At 39.2% G+C, this 25125-nt stretch overlaps 2 protein-coding genes across 4 annotated transcripts; one reads left to right on the plus strand and one right to left on the minus strand.

Annotated features, from left to right (window-relative positions):
* Positions 1-15046: 15046 nt before the first annotated feature.
* MRPL47_1 (39S ribosomal protein L47, mitochondrial) lies at positions 15047-19375 on the plus strand. Of its 3 annotated transcripts, none has more exons than XM_035732717.2 (4): positions 15047-15257; positions 16384-16427; positions 16464-16737; positions 18970-19375. In XM_035732717.2, exons 2-4 carry the CDS (start codon positions 16402-16404, stop codon positions 19309-19311), a joined length of 642 nt encoding a protein of 213 aa, XP_035585882.1. In that variant the 5' UTR covers positions 15047-15257; positions 16384-16401; the 3' UTR covers positions 19312-19375. The 3 variants fall into 3 exon arrangements, with proteins under 3 accessions (XP_035585882.1, XP_051067519.1, XP_051067520.1); XM_051214355.1 differs by having other exon boundaries at positions 15209-15257; positions 16384-16419; positions 16453-16737; XM_051214354.1 differs by having other exon boundaries at positions 16384-16737.
* Positions 19376-21064: 1689 nt separating this feature from the next.
* On the minus strand, positions 21065-24499 carry EXOSC7 (Exosome complex component RRP42). The gene is made up of 10 exons (XM_051214356.1): positions 24336-24499; positions 23758-23854; positions 23623-23724; positions 23488-23582; positions 23112-23274; positions 23007-23077; positions 22854-22965; positions 21358-21416; positions 21221-21317; positions 21065-21184 (listed from the first exon to the last, which is right to left on the minus strand). The coding sequence occupies exons 2-10, from the start codon at positions 23812-23814 to the stop codon at positions 21107-21109; spliced, it is 834 nt and encodes a 277-aa protein (XP_051067521.1). The 5' UTR covers positions 23815-23854; positions 24336-24499; the 3' UTR covers positions 21065-21106.
* Between the last annotated feature and the right edge of the window lie 626 nt (positions 24500-25125).

Raw genomic sequence — 25125 nt, forward strand, 5'->3', positions numbered from 1 at the left:
GTAGTGACATATTGAATATCACAGTCAGTGGGGCCGCGATATATTGGGCAATATGTCTCAAGATTTTGGTGTGTAGTTCATCTTGTCCTGTTGACTTCTCCATGTTTAGGGTGCTAAGAGCCTTAAGCACATCTTTTTGGTCGAAGTCCACGGTGAGCAGCTGGTTTGTTGACTCTGTATTTGGGTCTGGTTCTTTCTCTAGAGGAGGTTCCTGAGTGAAAACTGCCCCAAAATAGTCAGCCATAACCTCTGCTTTTTCCTGATCTTCCTCTATCGTTTTGGATTCACTTCCTACCTTAATTAAGTTGCGAATCCAATGATGCATCCTTGTTCTGTAGTTTATGTACGAGAATATTCTCTTGGGCTGCTTGAGTGCAGGTTGTGCCAGCTGCATTTCATATTTTCTTTGAGCTCCCCAAATTTTTATTATACACTCGTTTCTTATCGATCTGTAGCGTTCCATAGTACCTGCTGTGCCAAGGCGGATGGCAACGTCCCAGCATTTCTTCTTTTGTCTTAGTAAGCGTCGAATATCCCGTCCTATCCAGGGATGTCCGTGCTTCTTTTTCTTTGGGACAGTCCAGGGTATGTATGGTTGAGTTACCCGATTGTATAACTGCCTGAATAGAGTCCATGCCTCTTGTACTGATGCCTTTGAGTCAATTTCCCAGTTCTCAGCCGATGCTGCGGAGTTAATTGCCTGCATATCTGCCTTCCATATGTTAGGACGGGCCGGCTCAACTGTTTGACAAGCAATCTCAGCCATGAATTTGAATAAGATGACTGCATGGTCACTTCTCCCAAGTGGTGGGAGCAAAGCCATTTGACCAACGTCATCACCGTGTGTGAAGACTAAATCTAAAAGAGAAGAGGAGTTTTTTAAGTCGTATCTTGTGGGATCTCTAATGTGTTGGAATAATGCTAGTCCAATCGAGGTTTCTAACAGTTTGCATTCGAACGACGATATGGATGACCCTACTTCTAAGTTAACCCAGTCTACATATGGTGCATTAAAGTCGCCTACTACAAGGCTTTTACCGTTGTTACACCAGGACTTAAGTTTACTAAGGAGAAAATCATCTGCTACATATTCTGGACTGCGATAAACTACAACTAATTCAATATCTTGCCTTCGGCATTTCAACTTACATCTCACCAGTTCACATGTCCCTGAAACATGTGCTACTGTCTCGGCTAATCTTATGGTTAGGGTACTTTTCGTGTACATAACAACCCCGCCTCCCCTTCGGTTTAATCTCTCAGCCCTACTGGTTAAAAAACCAGTCAACTGGATTTCGCTATCTAATACTTCTGACGTTAACCAAGTTTCCGAGACAGCAATAACGTCCGGTTTTTCTTTATCCACTACTGACTTGAGCTCCGCCATTTTATTTAATAGGCTGCGAGCATTTGTGTAGCACACTTTTAAGTCTGTGGAGAGTTTTCCCTTGCCACCCAGAGTGGCTTGGGGATCGTTTTGCCCCGAACTTTTACAATTTGAAAACCCTTAAGAACTAGGTTTCTTTTACCGTTTCAGTGACGCTCGTTTATTTCCGCCTCTGCAGCTCGTCTCTTAATACGATCAGCTAGGCTGAGATCCTCACGGACATATATTCCGGATCCAATCAGTTTACTTGAGTTACCTAGAATCAGGTTCCCTTCTTCAACCGTGGCAAATGTGACCTTCAAGAGGTAGTTTTTCTAAGGACTTTCAGAATCCTTTTTTGTCCCATTTTATAAAACTTACAAATGCCAACTCTTAAATCTGCATCTGGGAGTAGTTTGCTTATTAAGGACTTAATTTGACTGAGGTCGTATTTAAATCTGACCTTTGGTTCCTTTTCGGAAGATTCTCCTAACTTGTGAAAAATGACTGACCTCTCAGAGAGGTCTGTCTTGACACGCAGTGAAATTTTTGTTTCTGATACCGTCTCTTCCAATGACTTGCTAACCAGCCGCCTTTTGCCTACAGTGTTTTTCTTCTCATTTCTTTTTCTCCTTACTGAAGTCCATTTATCATTACTCAGGACAGCCACACCGGGACTATTTGAGACGGTGACAGTTTTATCCGGGTCTTCAATTTCCACTAAAGGTGTTTGATTACCAATATCAGTGTCAAGCGGCACTTCACTCCTCGTTAATATTAACGGATATTTCACTTTTCCGTCAATCACAGTCAGGTGTTCAACGGGTTAGACAGCAGTATGTACTACACTGACACATGCTTCATTGTCGGCGCTCGTGTTACCAGGGCAACCGCCATCAAACTACATTTCAAGAACTGACAAATTCCTTCATTTTATGGTCGGCTAAGCATAAGCTATCCCAATGTACCCACTGACTGATAAAGATTCTAGAGAGAACGCAATGTAAAAGACATATTTGGGACTTGGTTTTTACAAAAGATCTTGAAGCACTCAGGTCATAATGCTCAATGTCAAGAACTTATGCATGTGCCTACGATTGGTTTGAAAACTGATTATGATAGGTAGTTGCGATGTGATAGCCATTTTTATTCTGGATATCTTTCTTTCGATACTAAGGGGGGATTGTTACGTCCAAGTTTTGCTCGTTCCAGTTATTGAAGTACGGACTATCGATCTACTTGCAAATTACGAACCCAAATTAACAACAAAACCAAGTTCCAATTTAGATACCAAATTTATTCGTAATTTACAAATAGTCGACCAAATGTCGTTCTAACAACAATAATTATAACAATTACAAAACAAACCTTCAATTTTGTAGGTTCCCGGAGCAAAACTCCCAAATATCAAACCAAAGACAAAGAGAGCACCAAAATACCAAACCAAAGACAAACCAAAATGTCCGAAATAATGATATAAACAAACAAGTTCAAAAGTTAAGTAAAACAATTACATCCAAAAAACGCAGTAAATTATTAATGTACAATAAAAGGTTTTAATCCGTCAAAAGTCTTCAGTTCTCCCGTAACAGGGATAAAGTACAATATTTTCTCTACAGTCAACTGGAGGTTCAAATTCTGGCTGAACAAGATGTGCTTCAAGGAAAAAGTTTACCTACCTAATTTAACAAGATTTATTAACAGAATACAAGGTCTAACACGTTGGATTGCCATAACACCGAGACAGAGACCTCCTTACTGGTATTTGTGTCTAATCTATTTACTGTGTTGTAAACTCTCCCTAGCTGGTTATTTACTGTAACACTACCATGCAATCCTATCGCTTCACGTCTTCTCACACGACGTTGGCAGGGCTTAAGGTCTGTAGTGACTTCTATGTTTTTGTATGGAGTTAATGAGCTAATATTTTGCTCGAATCAATAAACTGTTTAGCATCATTACAACAGCCAAACTTAAACAGGAGGGAGCATGTTGATCTCTCGGACTTTTTTCCAGGGCAGATGACTTTGCAGTTAACGCTCAGCATACTGCACACTCTAAGGCAACTATCCCTTAACTTAGATGGTGTGTGCGGCCGGGAAGATTTTACTCAATTGCACTGAAATAGGACATCACTCTTTTCGTAACTTCTTTAGCCACAAACTCCAACATACACTGAGCTTTAGTGAGTTGCTCAAGAATTATGTCAGTATCAAGGCCCCATATATGTGTGGGGAGTACCAGTTGGTTAAGTCTGCCGTTAATTTCGGCTAAAGAGTTTTGTAGCTGACAGATGTCAGTACTATATCCATCAGTATTTTGGTGTGTATGAGATGAAATATTAGACACTTTAGTTTTTGAAATTTTGGATTTAGGCCTTGTTTAAACATGCTATCTGGTAGACTGTGCTGAATTTTCGATGCACGTGGGTATTGTGGCTTGAATGTTAACTAGTCTTACCGTTGGCATACTTCACGAGAGATAGAGGGGTTGTAATATGGAGAATCAGGTAATGATAGTATTACTTGTGGGTAAGACGCATATAGTTCAGCAGAAAAAGGTTCGATATTGTCAGGTACTGAATCGTCAGTTATGCACAATCAAGATGAAGAATCATAGCTAATAATCAAAATAGTGGAAACTCATTAATACGGAATTGTAGCGACATAGCATTGCGACCAGATATTGACGTTACCGCGGTCTCCTCTTTTTTCTGCGTTAGCATCTATGATTTTTGAGACTCGTGTTTTGTTGGTGTGATTGTCTTCGAGGGGCGTGTAGTTATCGATTACAAATATTTGTTGATGAAAGCTAGTCTCGCTCTATCGATGCTTATCACATCTGTCTTTCCAGGTTTTTCTACGGTAGCTGTATTGTCTGTCATCGTAATCACGTTAAACGGACCGTCGTAACTCGGCTGCATAAATGGTTGTTCATCACCTGTTATAATGAATACGTGAGTTTTATTATGTAGTTCCTGAATTATGAACGCTCGTCGTTGTTGTATTCTGAAAAAAGTTCATGTGCTTCCTCAGGCGTTGGACGAATTAGGCTATATCAGTCGGGACACTTTTACCTGAAGTGAAAAATTCTCCGGGTAAACGTAGAGTAGTTTCATATATCAACTTTACTGGAAAACATCCTATATCCTGTCTAACTATATCCTGTCTAATTGTAAGCATGAATAGAAGAAGCTTATTAGCCCAGTCATTGTTAACAATAACGGATGTTGGGAACGCCTTTAACTGCCTATGCAGGCGGTCAGCCATTCCGTTTGCCATTAGATGGTAGGATGTAGTCCGAATGCGCTTAATTCCGAAGAGTTCTGCAAGCTAATGGAAGAGTCAACTTTCGAATAAGGCTCCTCTACCGGTTGTGATAATCGCTGGTACGCCATAGTAAGAAATCCAATTTTCGGCTAGGGATTTGGCTATAGACTCGGCTGAAGTGTCTTTTATCGGTACCGCTATAGGCGATCGTGTAAATCTATCGATACATGTAAAAATATAGTTATGTCTATTCGAAACTGGCAGTGGTCCCACGGTATTGATATGTATGTGTTCGAATCTAGTGTCTGAGTGAGAAACTGAACCTATTGCGTAGCTAGTATGGCGATGAACTTTGACTTGAAACTTCATGCATACCTATGTCTAATTTCGCACATCGCGATTCATGTTTGGCCATATGAAGCGTTCGCTGATTAGCGTCACTGTGGTTTTTATTTCCGGATGCGAAATGTTGTGCAAAGTTTTGCAGTGGTTTCGGGATGGACGTCCGCTGTCGGCCTGCCGACATATCACATATCACTTTTGCGCTACTGAACTGAGCATCTTTGAATACTTAGATGTCGTATCATCGTATCTTAGTTTATTTAATCCAATGTCTGTCTCATGCAACTTTGCCAGACCGTGATAGTCGATTCCACTTGGTATAAGCGCGTTTATTATTGTTCTTGATAGTGCGTTAGCTACCTCATTTTCTCGACCCTTAATATATCGTTTATTGGACGTGAACTAGGAAATAAATTCTGACTGTCGGATTTCCCTCGGAGAATAATTATCTTGCTTTGCGTTTAGTGCTGTCGTGAGCGGTTTGTGGTCAGTGTGCACGGTAGAATTCATACCTTCTACCATATGTCGAAAATGCTTTATTGGCAAGTAAATTGCTAGTGATTCTCTTCTGAAAGTGTTATATCTCGTATGTGTGGCATTCAATCTCTTCGAGAAAAATAAAAGCGGTTCCCATAAGCCATTAACTAACTGTTTTGGAACGACTTCTAGCGCCACATTCGATGCATCGGTCATGGTAGCTAATGATGTTACGGTCTGTCGTCCAGCTAGTGTTGTTTCACTGTTTAGTGCCTTCTTGGCGTTCTCGAATGCTTGAATCGCCTATGCTGACAAATGGAATGTCCGGGTAAGACATCGTAACACATCAGTTAACGGTTGAATTATTGTTGCACAATTAAGAATAAAGCGTCTGTAACAAGATATTATCCCGAGAAACTGTCGTCACTTCTTCCGTGAGTTGGGTAACGGATAATCTCTGATGGCATCGACTTCTGTTGAGATCGGCGTAATACCTTGAGAAGTTACTATGTGACCTAGGAACTGCAAGGATCCCTTTCCGAACTCACACGTCTCGACGTTTATGTAGATGCCACGTTCTCGTAATTGCATGAATAGTTGTCGTAGTCGCTGTAGATGCTCTTCCATAGTGGCGCTACCTACTAGCAAACCGTCGATGTGCTCATATACCACAGGTAAACTTCAGATGACCTGATCAATAAATCGTCGAAATGTTCACACTGTGTTAGTCAATCCGGAAAGCGTGCGCAGAAATTCGTACACTTCGAATGAGGTCGTTACCGCTGCCTCAGGCGTTTTCTGTGGGATGACTTACTTTATTTACTTACGCCTGTTACTCCTAATGGAGCATAGGCCGCCGAACAGCATTCTCCAACCCATTCTGTCATGGGCCTTCCTTTCTGATTTCATCTAATTCTTGTTCATTTTTCTCATATCTATCTCCATTTCCCGACTTAATGTGTTCTTTGGTCTTCCTCTTTTCCTTTGGCCTTGAGGATTCCATGTGAGGGCTTGTCTTGTGACGCAGATGGGTGCTTTCCCCAATGTGTGTCCTATCCACTTCCAGCGCCTCTTCCCGATTTCTTCCTCCGCTGGAATTCGGATTGTTCTCTCCCACAGTAGGTTGTTGATGATGGTATCCTACCGACGGACGCGAAGTATTTTGTGTAGAAAACTGCTAATAAACACTTGTATCTTCTGGATGATGGCTTTCGTAGTTCTCCAGGTTTCTGCCCCATATAGTAGAACTATCTCGACATTTGTATTGAAAATCCTGACCTTGGTGTTGGTTGACAATTGTTTTGAGTTCCAGATGTTCCTCAGTTGTAAATATGCTGCTTTCGCTTTGCCAATCCGCGCCTTCACATCTGCATCAGATCCACCCTGTTCATCAATGATGCTGCCCAAATATGTAAAGGTTTTTACATCTTCCAGATCTTCTCCGTCAATTGTGATTAGATTGGTGCATGCTGTGTTGTATCGGAGAATCTTGCTTTTCCCTTTGTGTATATTTAGACCTACTGCTGCTGAGGCTGCTGCCACACTGTTCGTCTTCTCCTGCATTTGCTGTGGCGTTTGGGATAGAAGGGCCAGATCATCTGCGAAGTCTAGATCGTCCAACTGCATCCTACATGTCCATTGTATCCCGTGCTTCCCTTCAGATGTTGACGTCTTCATGATGCAGTCGATTACCAGAAGAAAGAGAAAGGGTGAGAGTAAGCAACCTTGCCTGACACCGGTCTTTACCTCGAACGACTTTGTCAACTGTCCTCCATGCACGATTTTGCAGTGTAATCCATCATATGAATTCTGTATGATAGTGACTATCTTCTGAGGCACGCCGTAGTGTCTAAGAAGTTTCCATAGTGTTGTTCTGTCTACGCTATCAAATGCCTTTTCGTAGTTAATGAAGTTGATGTAGAGTGATGAATTCCATTCAATTGATTGTTCCACAATGATCCGTAGAGTTGCGATTTGGTCTGTACACGATCTATCCTTACGGAATCCTGCCTGTTGGTCACGAAGTTGTGCGTCTACGCAGTCCTTCATCCTGTTTAACAATACCCTGTTGAAGACTTTTCCCGGTATTGAGAGAAGAGTGATGCCCGTGTAGTTATCACACTTGCTGAGATCGCCTTTCTGTGGTATTTTGATCAGAAGTCTTTCTTTCCAGTCTGTTGGTACTTGTTCCTCATCCCAAATCTTATTGTAGAGAATGTGGAGTATCCTTGCAGTTGCCGCTACGTCTGCTTTTAGTGCCTCTGCTGGAATGTTGTCTGGTTCTGCTGCTTTGCCACTCTCGATTTGTCTGACGGCCATGTTGATCTCTTCAATTGTTGGTGGGCCAACATTGATTAGGAGGTCCGTGGGTGCCGCTTCTATATTTGGTGAGTTCAGTAGGGCTGGTCGATTCAAGAGTTCTTTGAAGTGTTCTACCCACCTGTTTCGTTGTTCTTCAATGTTGGTGATTACCTCACCTTCCTTGCTTTTCACTGGTCGTTCTACTTTGCGGCAATTTCCAGAGAGTTTCTTTGTCGTGTCATACAGTTGTCTCATGTTTCCTTCTCTTGCAGCCTTTTCCGTCAATGTTAGATCTTCCACATATTTACGTTTGTCGGTTCTCATGCTCCTCTTCACTTGTTTGTTTACTTCTGTGTATTCAGCTTGTGCCTTGGTTTTTTCTGCTCTTGTTCGACTGGTATTGATTGCTGCCTTCTTGTTCCTTCTTTCTTGAATCTTATCCAGTGTATCAACAGTGATCCATTCCTTATGGTGGTGCTTCTTGTGATCCAGGACTTCATGACATGTTGAAGTGATTGCCTCTTTGACCCCCTTCCAGTTGCTATCCATAGTAGTTCCTTCTCCATTGAGTAGATCATGAAAGGCCTGGAACTTATTGCTGAGGACTATCTTGAATTTGTTGAGTTTGTTAGTATCCTGAAGAAAGGCCGTATTGAACTTTTGTGATGTTGTCCGCCCCATTGTCCAGTGTTTCTTGAGTTTCAACTTCATCTTGGCGACCAGCAAGTGATGATCTGATGATATATCAGCTCCTCTCTTGGTTCTCACGTCTTCCATCGTCCTCCTGAACTTTTTGTTGATGCAAATATGGTCGATTTGGTTTTGCGTGGTGTGATCCGGTGAAGTCCATGTGGTTTTGTGTATGCGTTTATGTGGGAATATGGTGCCGCCTATGACCAGTTTATTGAAGGCACATAGGTTTGCAAATCCCTCACCATTTTCTTCTCTCTCTCCCAGTTCGTGTCGTCCCATGATGTCTTCATATTCAGTGTTTTCCATTCCAACCTTGGCATTTAAGTCGCCCCTCAGAATGGTCAGGTCCTTTGTTGGGCACTTCTTGACGATTGACTGCAGCCTATCGAAGAATTGATCTTTAGCGTCTTCATCTTAGTCGTTGGTAGGCGCATAGCATTGGATGACATTCATTGTAATGCCTTGTTTCTTTGTTTTGAAGGAGGCTTTGATGATGCTTGGTCCATGAGATTCCCGTCCTACAAGTGCTTTTGTGCTTGTTTGGACAGCATCAATGCAACTCCTTGTGTATGTGAGGCGTCTTCTTCATCATGGCCGGAGTATAGCAGAAGCTCCCCTGAAGCTAGTCCTTGTTGTCCAACCTTCGTTCAATGTGTTTCACTGATCCTAAGCACCTCTAGGTCGTATCTACTCATTTCTGCAGCAATTTCGAAGACTCTACCGGTCTCCCACATTGAACGAGTATTCCGTGTACCTAAACAAATGGTTGCTCTGGTTGTCAGAAGGGGCATCGGCTTCGTGATTTCAGAAGGAACTCGAATTTCATCATGAGGCATCATAGTTCTTCTAAATGAAGACCTTCTGACTCCCAGGGCAGAGGTTAAGAAAGGTTTGAATAATTTTTTCTGGTTAGCATTTTTTAGCGAGTTGGTTTTCTACGGGATGAGGTCGCTAACCCCATACCCAAATCTCCTTTATCCGGGCTTGGGACAGGCAGTAGCCCCCGGAAGGACTCCAGGCGGAGTTTGTGGAGTGACAGGAATATAAAAATATGCTCTAACCAGGTCGATCTTCCAGAAGACAGTAGCGCCTTTCGCACTGCTGGTAAAATCGTCAATGTGCGATATACGATATCTGTCGGTTACTATTTGTTTGTGGTCGATAGTCTCCACACAGTCTAACTCCGCTATCCTCCTTCGGAGCCATGTGTGATGGGGATTCTCATGGGCTGCTCAAAGACCTTACAATTCCTAGTCTCATAAGCTTGCCAGATCCTTGTTTCGCGGTTTTTAATCTTCTCTGGTCTTATCACGGCCTTGCGTTAATTGGTGGTCCGTTTGTTATATGATGTTGAATGGAGTGTTTGAGATCTGTTTTACTGTACGTTACGTTCGTGAGTTCAAGAACCTCCTTTAACAACGATTTACATGAATCATCGCGGCTTTTATTTATTACTAGGTTCATGGAAACGGATTCCGTAAGTGTTTCCCTTATCGCTGTGGTGTGACCACCGTTTATAAGTCTGTGACGCTGTGAGTCTACGAGTGGATCAAAGTTACGTAGGAAATTGATGCCTATTATGGGAACTGACACATCAGCTATGATAAAGTCTCGGCGGTACGAAGCTCTTCGTCAGAAATCTAGGAACAACTTTCGTTTGCAATGTCTTAATATTCGATTTGTTTGCCGCTCTTAGCACTAATGTATTAACGTTTTTTCTCCCTTCGCTTATCGGCGGTACTACGCTGATTTTCGCCCTCGTATTAACTAAGAATTAAGCGCCCATTACTCTTTCCTGGACATAAAATAAACGATTGTTTTTAGGAGCAGTGCTAGTTATCTCAGCCGTTATCTACAACTGATAGAATCGTTTGAATTTACATGGTGATCTACATTTTTGAGCTCTATTATCGTACGTTTGGTGGTACCATCATAATGTAAAAGAATGAGCGTCTCCTGGGGCATCATCAATTTCTGTATCTTGATCTAATTCGCGACCATCTTCTTTGTCTTTCGTTCTGACTAAAGTTCGTTAGTTTGCGGCATAAAACATTATCTTTTTGTAACGCATCGATTCTTTCATCTGTTCTGGTACTATGCCTTTATGGACTCGTGTGTATTGTTCTCTCATATATCCTGTCAGCTATTTTAGCGATGTTGTCTATGTTTGCATTGCTATTTCTAACTGCAAGAACCTGTTGCTCACTCAGTGGGAGTCGTCGCAGCCACAACCGATAAAATATGTTCCTATCTACCTTTCTGTATCCGATTATGCGGCTAATATGATTTTTAACTGTAATGAAGTCCCATGTCCGGTTCGCACTTGACTGAGCAACTGCTCAACGGATTGCCAGCCGTTTAACGAGACAGCACTTATCACTGCCTGCTTTAAGATCTTTTATGGGTTTTCTGTGTCCAGCTTAGCTAAGACCTCTCGCACATTGTCTGCTTCTTCGTCCAGAAGTAGTGAGCTCTCTGTGAGTGAATACGGTTGGTTACAAAATAATATTCAAGTTTAATAATTCAAAGTTGAGGGTCACTGACTGTAAAAGACAATAATAGACCTCACGGGCGGCGTTTGTGGAGGGTCCATCGTATCGTTATTTGAAGACATATTTATAAAATTTAGTATATAGTGTAAATTTCACTAATGGAAATGGACCCACAAAAACAATTATAATAAGAAATGGTACAATTTACAACATAGAACAGACTTAATAAATTGGACCAATGTATAAATCGTTCGTGAAAAATCGTTATTTATCATGAGTATTATCGCTAGGTTTAATAATGTTTGTGAGGTAATATACTTGTTATTAAAAGAGTGATATAATATATCTACAACCATGATTATAATCCAAATGATAATCCGAATTCAGACAGAGCGCGTTGAGTTTTCGAAATCAGATTATATCGTTGAAAAGTATTCCATGTTCGTACGTTGGGTTACCAATTCTGTAGTGTCTTTGCTTCGTTAATAAATCACACGGATGACAGTTATAATATAAATCTCAACGGTTTTTGAAATCAAAACTAAAAGAGAAGCGACGACTACAGTTTACTAGAGGACGGTGCAGGTCTCAAAGCTGTAGGCACATTGAACGTAGTTGAATCGGAGGGGCGAATAAATATATGAGAATAATTACATAGGCAAACTTATAGTCAAATAGCATAAGCGTGCAGTAAGGTTAAGCAAGGATTAATAATAGGATTTGAGTACGTATATACGTGGGAAGGAGGGATCATCGAGTGATAATTAATAATAATAATTTATTCTCAAATATCAGCTTGTTACATGAGGAATGCCAGTTTACAGGCAAGATCAAATTGTTACAAAAGACATTATTTTTACTGTAGTAAATTACTCAGCTGGGCTAATATTTTATAAGATGTGAATGAAGATGGTTTTAGTGAGAATTGTATTTTCAACATCACAGTTGGCGCGCTTTATGAAGGCTTGATGGTCAAGAATAGATGCATGTCAAGTTGGGGGCTTTTATAAATTCGCAACCTTATATCTCTTTAGAATGCCTAAGGCTTTGATGATGGTGCAGGACGAAGTCACCCGTTTCATATCTGTTTTCAGTGGCATATCTGAAGGGGGCTAAAAAAGGATGCAAGAAAAAGAAAAGACGAGAAGCAGAGCAGACAACGTTCATGAAAGAATAGTTAAGGTATGACTACTCAGTATGGGATTATGTGTAGTTATAAAATATAGTGGTGAAAACAGTATTCTGATACACAGGTGACTGCCGCCCTTTCCTGTCCAAGCTATTCGAGCCCATTTTTGCAGATTTTATGGGGTTTTGAGCAGCCATCGTTTTTAGCGAACTATCTAGTTTGCTTGCAATAGGATTACTCAGTAGGAAGTGAAACCAATTCAGCGTTCTTAACACGATTTAATGAGGTATTTTGCATAATAAATCAGCATCAATACCATTGGTTCGTGACATTCCACTAGACCATAAGGAGCCGTATATATATATTTGTACAACATGTATTTAATCTATACGTAAGATAACATACTACCAAGATAAAGTGCGTTGTTCTCAAGCAAAACATATCTGACTGCACATTAATCTGATGCTTCTTAGTTCTGACTATCGCTGCAACATATTTACAAATGTCACTAAGATAACTACATCAACCTCTTACAAAGGGTCTGTATTATCTCCATTATGTTCTTAACTGTAGTGCCATAAGGCATATATCAAAATTTAAATATTGTGGTTGCGTTTTTCAGGTCTTTTTATCCAGTGTCAGATAGCACGTTGACCTAGCATATACATACGTTATATTACGTTGCTTTGATGCCCTTTGAATTTACTTTACGCTAGCCCAACCATGGTCATTTTGTCACAGGCATCTGTTTGTACGAATTTGGCTGTCACATTAGTTGCCTTAAATAGAGTTCGTCCTAGTTAGAACCACAGCCAAAACAAAAATACTTATTTCCCACTCATTACTGCCCAATCATTAACCCGTTGTTCTATCAGTACTTTGATTAATGCTCACACGTACTATCATATTGTAATATTGATTAGTCCGCGGCTAATTACCGCGATCGATGCAAAAAAGTGATTAACTATATTTATGTTTGGCTATGATAGTTCATTAACAAGCTTCAATAGCATTTAAACGCTTCAGTGAAATAGGTTTGTTAGAACATCAAGAACTAGCAAATAAGGCCTCCGATAAATAAACACCGGCTAGTAATGTATGCAAGGATCTTATTCTTCACCTTGTTCCTTCAATTAGTATTTCCCTTTATTTAAAATTGTTCGCTATCCCGTAACATCTTTCATTTCGACTAATTTCCACTTTTCGAGTTCCATTGAGGAACGACGAAGCCAATATTCGAGAAACTTATGGTGAGACTAAGCTATGAAATTTCTGCAATCTTTACTTCATTTCAGATGGTTTATGCATTAACAACCACATAATTATGTGGACTCTTGGATTTGTGTTGAATCAATCAAGTGACAAAATGTCAACAGCTTCAAGCGCCCTGGAATTAGTTACCCTACTGAATGCTTAACTTGGTTCCTTTTTGGTCTTCACCATTTGTCGCAACTGGTTTTGTGTGCGTCGAATCCATCGGACAGTATAAACTTTGCTGGATGATTTGCTGTTCTTGTACTTGAAATATGTGTATTTTCACTTATATTAGCCGTATATATCTCATACGAACTACTCCCAAAACGTTTGTGCCGTAAGATATATTCAATATCTATACACGACAACATACTACATCACTTTCGAATTTACCCCATTAATGACAAAGCTCCATACCATTATCGTAGACATGAGTTGGGAGTCATACTCCCCTTGGTTGTAGCTTATGCTCTCCCTGGTAAGCACGTGGGCGTCACTCACTCTTTATCATCTTGTAAAATTTATTTAGCCGGAAGCATTGCGGCACACAGACTTTGCAGATTTCAGTAGTTTTTTAATCACTATATTTCACATAAGTCGTTTCCTGCCTTATGCTAAACCCCATACTCGCAACTGACATGTATGCACCTTCAGCCAGTAAATATGGATATAAATAACCGGCTTGCTGTACACGAAATCACTTAGTTCAGAACATGTGTCTAATGGACCCATTCATATTTAACTATTTATTGTCAGCTGTCTGTCCAAAATTCACATAGTCTGCACTTCCACGCAAAATAATTTTTGATATTCGTTCAAATGCATTAGTAGTTTTATTAAATCCTATCACGGTTAAATAATAATTAAATAGAGGAAAATCTCCCTGCAACCAACTAAACCATAATAAACTTGACAAACGACCTGGAATATTAGTTATACTTCTGTTCCTTTAGTTGACCTACTAATGCAGATGCAATTTGTAATCACCACATACGGACGGTACACCGGCATAAACACTAATTAAAAGCGGTATCTTGCATTATTTGTTGTGAGATATGATGATAATATTTAACGGAATACTGTTAACTAGCCGTGTTGTCGAGGTTGACGAGATTGATTATAAACCCGACTTCCTACAAGTACCATACTGTGAGTATTTGTAGTGGTAAATAGATCCTCAAAATCAGTATCTCTGCAAGTCTTCAACATTTGGTGCCAGCTGCATTGGCTTAAATGGACTCACCTAGCTGAGGGCGCTCGATTACTCATCCACACCAGATCACGAGTGGGTACGCCCTGCTTCACATCTCCTACGACCTGTAGCCTGTTTTGTACTTCCCAATATATCGATATTCTGTCAAATATATCATCAGGTGTTGTTAAACTCCAAATACTTGTAGCACATTTAAATGTAATCGTGTTCCTGTCTGAAATTGATGATAACTTCGGTTAACACAGATGATGCAGTTCGGCCCACATCTGCCACGAAACTTCGAAATAAAATATTTCATCACAAAAACCATATCTCAGCTATTATTCATCAAAAGATCGTCATTCCGATAATGTTATATCACAATTTAGTCGTGATTTGTCAAGAAAATGATTTTGACTGGCGTGTTGTCTGTAAAAAGTGAAGTTGTATTCAGTAACGTAACACAACTGCTTATTTCATACGGTTTTGACAGATACCACGATAACACCTGAAACTCAGGGAAACATCCAGCGAGGATTAGTAACACATGCCCTGTTTGTTATTACATTTATGCGATGTCTCCGCTGTTTTTCACGACAAGGACATTAAGGGGTTGTAATCTTCGAATGCCTATCCACCACGTAACATGAATTTCTTCCGTCTCAACGTGTAGCTACTATTGAACTTTGTGGTACTTTATCAGTTTACGAGGCGCGAAGGTATATGTTAACAGTGTAACACGGTAAGATAAAAACGTTCCCTGACTTAGAATTATCGATTGATTGACTGTGTGGATCGATGCCATTATTTTTGGCAGCTTAAGTTAGTTAGAAGCTAATTGAGCTGAAAATTTGTACGCATCTCATTGGGGATTTACTCCAATGACAATCCCATCAAACTGATCGAGTCGTTCACTACACTACCATGATTTGAGTTATATATATTTGTCAGTAGGTTTGAATAATCGTGTTAGTCTACAGATTTCCACTTTATTGACAAATGGCATGGAGTGCACTTTTGGCCAGCAGAGGCGGAAATGTACCATTTGAGTCAGTTGCCGAAGCATTGGTATCTAAATAAACATTCAGCATAGTTTGAATCAGATTAAATAAATCAGTATTAATCCAACCAGCGTGTGTTTAACTTTCTAAAATGTAGTATCATCTCAGTCTAACATTGAAGCTAGGAGAAACATTGGTAGGCCTGTCTCATGTTTTCATTGCTGGTATATATTTACTTAAAATTATCATATCAAAAGCTTGAAGTTAAGCTGGTCAAAACAGCCATAGACATGCTAGCTTTAGGGAAAAATTACTCAGGTTGACCGAACAAACTGCTATAAATGAGAGAGCTCTCATCAAAATACGTTATTTATGATACTACTGAATAACTCTCGCTTCATCTGTCTCTAACCGTCTACAAACAAAACCCAAATATTTTCCACTTACCAGACTGTAAATCACACCCTTTTTGGTTTATTTATGTTACATGACTACAATTTAATAAGTTTCCTTAGTTTCTGTGACCTGTTGATTGAGTTTCATGTACCCTGACTAATCAGGCATATCTACATGATCAAAGTGAACAACTAAATAATTAACTTGTCTCCACCATTTTGGTTATCATCTGTATTACAGAAATCATATCTAAATATCCTGAAAAAGGAATGGTGAATGACGTCTGTAATTACACTTTTATGTACATCGGAGTAACAACTTCGAGTTAGTACAACGTTCTTATTTGGTAAAACGCAGTGAAAATTAGTTCATATTTTCGGGATGTAGTCTTGAATTGATTTTAAACGAATATATTTGGTTAAATTTACCTTGTCATAAGCTGGTCTCATGTTGGAATTCCGTTTTAAATAGGTTAAACACAGGCCTTCAATGCTTCGAAGATTATTGGTACACAGGTTTTGATTATTGCTACTGTTATAGCCCCATTTTAGATCCTTAAAGACGAATTCTCTTCAATATCACAAATTCTCCACAACTGCTAAGCTTTTAGACTTAAGTGAATTTTTTGATGATAAGAAAAACTGGGGAGAACCGACTGTATATAGTGGAAGACCATGGCGCAAAGAAGAGCTTCGACTGAAGAGTAATGTTGATCTACATAAACTGTGGTACGTGCTTCTGAAGGAGCGTAACATGCTGATGACTATGGAAGAAGAGCATTTCCGTTGTTTGGAGCAAATGCCTAATCCTGAGCGCTTTGAGAAGGTAGGTCAATGTGTATACATATTGGATAAAGTTATCGCGCTTACTTTAGATGTTTGTCACCATAATTAGTTTGAAGTTATAAAGTTAGCTTTACTGAAATGATACTGGCTACTTGTAAATTATGGCTGTGGCTTAAGAGTTACGACATTCGACTTCCAACCATTGGGTCGCATGTTCGAGTCACGCTCCGTTTACTTCGGTTTGGGCAGCTGGGTAGTATGCTAGCTGTGACTTAAAGCTAGAAAAACGAATTTGTACTTGGCGAGTCAAGTCAAATTACCTCTAAATCGTATTATATTTGAGTGTTGAGACGAAGTGTGTTGTTTTATTACGCTTATAAACACTAAGAAAACTGAATTTACCAAAAACGAATAAAGTAAATACTGATCAAATGGTGCTGCCTTTTCATGTCGTTACAATATTCTACGTTTTGTGCTGGGAATTCTTTAGTGTAACCAAACATTTATTAAATAAAGCGGCTATTAATAATGCGCATACAGAAGCACTTTGAAAGCTTACTTTTGATAGAGAAGCGAAATATTAGTCTTATTTGCTCATTATCTGCTATTCAGGCGCTATCACTGATGATTTTGCCGACATCTGTTGATCTTACTCATAGAAACCAAGGTAACAAATACAGTTGTGCTAGTGGAGAACCTGAAGGTTGATGGGTGCATTTCATTTAGTAGGGGTCCGAGGTATAACAGTGACCAGGGCTTGGAGACTGTTGAGATATCTCACGACCGACCAGTGGGGTAGGTGTATTAATTCTTAGTCTTTCCCTATGTCTTAAGCCTTAATATTACCTTGTACTCTTAATCCATCGAATTCATTTCCTTTCGAACGGTATTCACCAATGTTTTATCTTTTCCAATATAACTGATACCGCTGTTATTTCAGATTTTGGTGTTCCTCCTAGTAATTTCGTCTCTCCGCACTGATATGGTGTGGTACATCTAACTGGATTACGTTTATCCCAGGTCCCATTTTGACCATGACTAACTACAATGACTATATGAATTCCGGATTCACTTTGTCTTGACGTAGCGGTTGGTGAGATTGACCCAGGGATATACAGGGAAATGGTATCATTATCGATCATAACTAAAGAGGTTTATCAGAAGAACATCACTTGGACTCCAGCATGTGTTATTACGTGTTTGCATGTGCCTTTGTCTAAATATGCACAAGAAACGTACATTTGGAAAGTGTGTGTGTTTGGTTTGATAGTAAGGCTGTTTTTAAAGAGGAAATTGGTTAGATCGTTGACAAAACATGCAAACGATCACAGTAAAGATGTAGTTTGGTATGGAAACAACAGTAGGTCATTTAAACATAAAGTGTGGGTCTTGGCACAAACTTGGATTGGCTCATGTTGATGTCCAGAAAACACGTAGAGTAAGTTTACAAAGTGAATATCATAGGAGTCAAGGTAGCATTAATAACATGGGAAAACTGAATAGAACATAGTTCACAACGAATTAATGAAATTAAGGGATAGGACGTATGACCTAAGTCAATTTAGATCTCTACGGTTGTTGTACAGACTCTAACTGAGAAGTTTGTACTTCTGAACATAAATCAGTCTAATAGTCAATCCCTTTAAAGAACTGGTGCCAACTGTAGCATTCTTATTAGCTACTTCTATGCTAGCCGCCATTGGATTTGAGGAGAGATGGCGTCTGAAAGTACTCCACCCATGCAGCAGGCATCTTAGCCAATAGAAGTCCATAGCACCATTAATTGGTTCATAATCTAACTAAAACTGTGAATAATCTTGGATCCCTTAATGGTCTTCATACAGATAAACTACCTCAAAGACATCTGTAGTCAAACACCATCAACCCGCACTGTAGCCGTTATTTTGACGAAGTGGTCAGACTTGTCAACTGTGACGCCGAACTACGTTACCTAGGATCCTTCCCCATTAAATGTTTCATTGAAGCAACAACAGTTGTAGACTAGTGTTTGAAAAAGGATGTAGATATTTCACGTTTACAAAAAGCTCTGATCGAGATTGAAGATGGTAGAGTTAGGTTAGGGAAAATAGATGTAAAATGATCGTTTGTGAGGCTTATTATTTATAGATTGTGTAAGTAATGACTAATTCTATGTGGATTAACGAGCATCATTTTTAATAGTTTGTTTAATACAAGTATGTTAACCCATGCTATCTGTTTAGAACGAGCTTACTTCACAATTTAAGTTACATTACATCTGTTTTTAAAATAGGTTGAGGAGAGTATGGAGAATCTTTTAATGGTCGTAGAAGAACGTAACCGTGCAGAAGATGAATTGGAAAAAGGTGAATGGGTTGGTCCAAAGGTTGTGGAGTCAGTAGACCCGTTGGGTCGAGCAGTTCAGACACTGACCAGTGAACATCTTTCTCCTAAAGTTATACCAAGTCATGCACAATCAGATGAGTGCATGTGGAGTGAAAAAACGGTGAACTTGTTGCGGTTGGAGCGCGAGAAGCGAATTATCAGAAGGCGCGAAGAGCAACGAAGACAGCGTTATTCCGACAGGCTTAAACACTGGAACAAAAGTGACTATCTCAACGAAGATTCGATTTGAAGCCAATTGGCATAAACTTATATTATCTTAGTGTATATATTGTAAATAAGTACTTTAATATCTACATGTGTTAGTTTAGCCGACTATAAGGAAATATTCTATGGCTTATAACAGTTCCGAACATTTTTTGAATTTAAATCACAAACCGACATGTTGCGGCAATAAATGTTAGACAATGTAGTTCACATTGACTGTAGCTAAGCAGTTCTATTGGTTATCTAGTTTGTCCAGCCTGTAATGTAAACTACGAAATCCAACAATCCCCAGGAAATCCCGTATACTGAAAGTAATGGTTTTCTTAGGGTTTCGTGAGCCAATAAATAATAAAAGCCTAGATTAACACTAGGTAAAATGCCACAATAAACCAGTTTCCAACAGATCTCGTGTCACTTATCAAGCGTACATTCTTAGTATGGTCTGATGTCACTTTCAGGTCCAGAAATACAGCCGGATCCACGATCTTTGGTCTTGCACACAAGCGCTTAACCTCCAGACTACTGAGAAGGGCATCCATGTCTGGCTTCAATCTATCCATGATCTTGCGCAACCCATCATCGATTGTCTGAAGAGGAACGGTTGTGAGAAACCATGGATCGGTTGAAGTTAAACATAAGCATCGGTGGATACCCCTCTTAGTAGTCTGGGGGCTAAGCGCTTGTGTGCAAGACCAAAGATCCTGGGTCCGAGTCCCGCATGCGGAATCGTAGATGAACACCACTGAGGAGTCCCATGCTGGGACGAGGCGTATTTTTTAGCGCGTTACCTGGTTCTGTTTTTGCCCCCGGCACGCTAGAGTATGGTAAAAAATAGTGAGTAGGAAGTTTAGTTCCTGACGTAGTATATGACACTCCTACTCTGACTCCAGCAAAATGTGGATTCCAGTTATTACGTAGTAGAAGACTAACATGCTAAGGAATACACTAGTCTGGGTAGAGTACATTCAAGTCACTGAGGGGTCCCACAATAGGTTCTCAATGTTGGCCTAGGTTCAAATGACTCATGATCTTAACTATTAGAATTAATATAATATCCACAAGAAACCCCTTCTGATACAAATCATTATTTGACTTTGATTCTTAAATAGAATAGTATTCGCTGAAAAAATTGGAAACTAATTTCATAATAAAAGAACTGGCTGGTAGTAACAGAATAACTAGGATCTAGAAACCTTTGGTATTATATTGGGAGACCCAAAATATTAGTATCTTTCGAAAGGGTATATCTAGGAAGGGGACTGGTAGAGGTTCCTTCTAAACGCCACGATATCCTTATATTACGAATAGAGTCCCTTAATGCAATTTACGAAGAAAGCTAATCTACACCAAGTTTTCACTACATTACTTTCTAGACTATTAATGTATTTCCACTATGATTTGTATTTAGTGATAATTACTCAGTACACAGATTATAATCGATGTATAACCGATCAACTTAAACATGCTTTTAATTATACTGGGTTCATCATTAACAAAACTTCTGTTACGAAACTGGGCTTCTTACTGTAGTTAGCGAAGTAGGGAAGAATAGAGTAGCAGTAGTCCCATTCACCATATTGATATTGAAGTTGCTAGTTATTCCTTGTAAACGCCTAGATGTCCTTAAACTTAAACAACCGATAATAATCAGTCAAAATATTTCTAGTGAAATAGCTACGGTGATCATAATTATGTGTAGTTAACTATTGACCTCTGAGGTGAATATGAACAATGATAAAAGTAATAATCTCAACATCTAAGAGACATTAGTGTTACACATATGTACATATATTTATTAGTAAAAACACATTTCACATTGACTAGGAACGTAACTGCTTTTCCAATTCTAGTGTCTTTACTAAGGCGTGATTCAACTTCTTGCCGACACTTGTTGCTAACTAAAAATAAAGCGTGTTAGTCAAGATTGTTGTTACCTGTGACATTTCAACAATTGATTCTAATTGACAACTACAACATCCATCTTGTTCTAAAGAACCAATTGAACCGTCTGGATAGATAACAAGAGATAACCTAAAACTACTTGTTAAGAACAATTTATTGCAAATCTGACCTGGATAATGAACAGGCTTCTTCCTCCTTACTTGCATCTATGATATATGTTTTTCCAATCTAGAAAATCAAGTGAAAGCACATTGCCTTAAGCTTTTTGAAGTAACGATTAAAACAGGTTGTTTTTAATGGCTTGGTTTTCAATTCTAAAAGCAAGGGTAAGCCATTTATCTAATTAGTATCGTTTACATTCAAGGAACATGCTCAACCAATAGTCCGGTAAACTAATCTGTAGCTGATTGGACAAGAAGTTCGGCTAACGGGTGAGTCGATATGGTTATGATGAATAACATAACTAAACTACTTACGCTGCTATGAATCCGATGTCCATCTTGTTGTGCTGATGCGGTATGGCAACCTGGACCGATGCACACATGTGCCTGGTCCTACGTTGTAGCTGACTGACTGACTTACGCTGTTACCCCTCGTGGAGCAGCACAGGCCGCTCACCAACATTATCCATCCAACTCTGTCTGGGGTACTCTTTCCCAGTTGCTATTCGTCAGTCAGTAACAACGTAGAACTTCGTACGTACATACATCAGTTCGGGTTGCCACACCACATTAACACGGAGATGCAGTTGTCGACTCAAATTCCGTAGTGGTAGAGGTAGTAAGAGTATAAGCAGTAACCGGAAACATTAGGGCTTGGAGATGTTACTCAAGGAGTATAATTCAGTGAAATAAATTTGGAACGAGAGGCAAGGAGGATTCAGGAAATTAGAATTCGGGAGAACACAAAGAGTGGATGCACTTGCGCATTGCAAACGATTTTGAGCCATATCATTCAGGGTCTCTAACCATCGGTTGCTGTCATCTCGCGGTTCCCAACCAGGTAGTCTACACCTACCAACATGGCTCAGTCCACTTGTTAGTGACTTCATGGACTTGCTATTCATCCTTTTGATGTATGCTTCCAGTTCTCGACGCAGTGTATTCTCTGGAATTCCTCTTTTCCGTCTCTTCAGCATTCCAAGTAGGCGCATTCTTCGTGGTGCAGTTTGATGATTCCTGAAATGTGTGTCTTGTCCACCGCCATCATTTCTTAATTTCCGCTTCAGATAGAAGCTGGTTTATTCTCTCCCATAGTAGGCTGTTGCTGATGGCATGCGATCAACGGACATTGAGTATCGTGCGTAAACAATTGTTTATAAATGCTTGTAGTTTTTTATGGTGGTAGTAAAATGTAACTAAATTACCCGATTCAAATTAAACGTTTATATAAGATGACTAGACACAGCATGAACAAGTGTCACTAAATGCATAATACAATGTTGAAGCTCTTATACAGGAAATGAAATAAGCAGCATGTGAAAACATACATTTATTTTCGGATTTACTTTTACGAGTATGCAGTGTTCTGAGTCAACTGTTAATGGAAGGTCTAGTGAATTAGAGGTATGCATCAAATACATCAACACTATGACGAATATAACGTTAATTATAACCAGTAGTTTAATAATTAGACATTCTAAAACTGATTTACAAGTGTACCTACCTTATGTATTGTGACAAATAACGGCAACAAATCTCCACGAAACTGATGAACTTCTGCCTCAACAGACTTTGGGTTGTTTTGAAAAACAGACAATAATAAAGAATTTGACTGTCTAAAAAGATTTCTTAAGATTTTAAAGCAACAGTGACATACGTAGCGTTTAGTAGAGCAGCTTTGACTACCAGGGAGGAAGCATCAAGTAAGTTTCCAGCACCTTCTAAGATCTGGGAAAAACAATTATATACGAAGAAAACTAACAAGCAGATCGATATAGATGACCCAGCACTGTCGACCTCGTTGGATACACAGAGGGCTTAGATCTATAAACTTCGATTGATAGGTTGATTGTAATGTTGTCTTCAAACGTTCCTCCAGCTCGGACGCTGCCTTCTCACTACACCGGTGAGTTGCTGTAGGATAACTGAAAAGGAAAATTCTGTACAAACCGCCGGTTTTATAACCAAAAATGCACTTAATGTTACAGTTAATGAGACACATGCGATATTGAAAGCATATAATGACACAAAACATTAAAAATACGCTTCAAAGTGATATATTATTTGAAGGTGAATACCTCTTATTTTTGAACCAACGAAATACGTGAGAGTACTTTATAAACTTTAGTAACACTCACCATTCAACATTTATTTCAATACGACCTTCACCAGTGTTAGTTAAAGAAGGTTTGCCAACCTCCATTTTAACACAGCAAACAATGAATGTTTCACCCTATAAATGATGAAATCCAATGTGGATATGATGTACTTACAATACGAATACTAGCTGAACCAGTCGCGTGACTTAAAATATTGGTTTCAATTTCCAAAGGTCGATATTCACTTGGTTCACGACCATCCATTCTACATCCCACCTAAGTTTAGTTTAGTTTAGCAAATAAGCTTACTTCAACTCCTTGTACTAAGTAGAAACGTTCAAGATCACTCAATAGGATTGTGTCCATAGTAATTCAATATCAAACCAAGCACTTTATTTCGATATACCTGTATATGAAAATAAAATTCATGCAATAGTACAAAAAAAGTTTAACGACTGGTATTTACAAACTTTGTATTCGTATTTTTAAAATATTTGACCTGTGCATATTATAAAACTTTCAAATGCAACTAGCCCTGAAAATGAGGTATGGGACATCAGGTGTTTTTAATGATATATAAGGGACCAGAGAACATTTAAGTCCTCCACCAATTTCATAAAGTACTCCAAAATTCCAGTTCGAATATGCACAGAACAGTATTCTCAATAGTGAGTAAGTGTCTAGACAAATAGGAGTTTCCTTCAGACTATTAAAAATAAATTGTAAGCTTTGATATCAATTTGATCAACTAATCGTTAAAAACGCATCAACAGGGATGACAAGTACATTCAGTATGCGCAGTGAATCTCGAAACCTATTTTTTGGCCTTTAATCCTGGAGAAATAAGGAAGACTCGATAACATGCACAGACGAAAGAAAGTACTTACGCGAGACTCACATGTGCAGTAACGCCCAATTTTGAAAGCACGAGTGCCATAAGGTTGCACTTTTCAAACTTCAAACCATCCTCTAAAATTTGCCTATTGAAAACTTCAGTTGTTCGGTGGGAGAGCGTTCTTCCTAATGCAAAGACATACTTTATTTTGTGTTTTTCCTGGTAATGAAGTCTTAAACACGACAAATTTATTGATAGTAGTTATATTCAGTTTCGTACGCTGGGGACAACGTAGAATTTTATAAAATTCTATGCCTATAGGCATATGATATGCTAAAAAGTTTGTTTATCTCTTCCTTTTTCACGAAATAAACACATCATCTGCACAAATATGTGGGTGGAATAAGTTACTTACTTACGCCTGTTACTCCCAATGGACCATAAGCCGCCAACCAGCGTTCTCCAACCCACTCTGTCCTGGGACGTGAAATAAGTAATGAAATCACATAATGGTTGCGCACTGCTGAGGAGCCCATACTAGTATAAAACGGCCGTCCAGTGCCTCTAGGTTTTCAAAGTTAGTTTATCATTAATCATCTTATGTTCCCAGTAAAATGTAATATTTATTGGTAAATCCGAATCCATTCTGTTGTAAATCAGTGCTGTGTTCAAGAATATAAGCTTTCTATTTGGACAGGTGTTATAACATTTTCGTCACACAGCAATTGTGGGAGATAAAGTTTTATAGGTCTTTATTATATTTCATACGATTTTTAACATTTATGAATTTGATTTGAGCCAAAAATAATGTTGAAGAGTACTACAAACTCATTATTATTCTC

The sequence above is a fragment of the Schistosoma haematobium genome, chromosome 2 (assembly GCF_000699445.3).
Source record: "Schistosoma haematobium chromosome 2, whole genome shotgun sequence".
NCBI classification, from domain to species: Eukaryota; Metazoa; Platyhelminthes; class Trematoda; order Strigeidida; family Schistosomatidae; genus Schistosoma; species Schistosoma haematobium.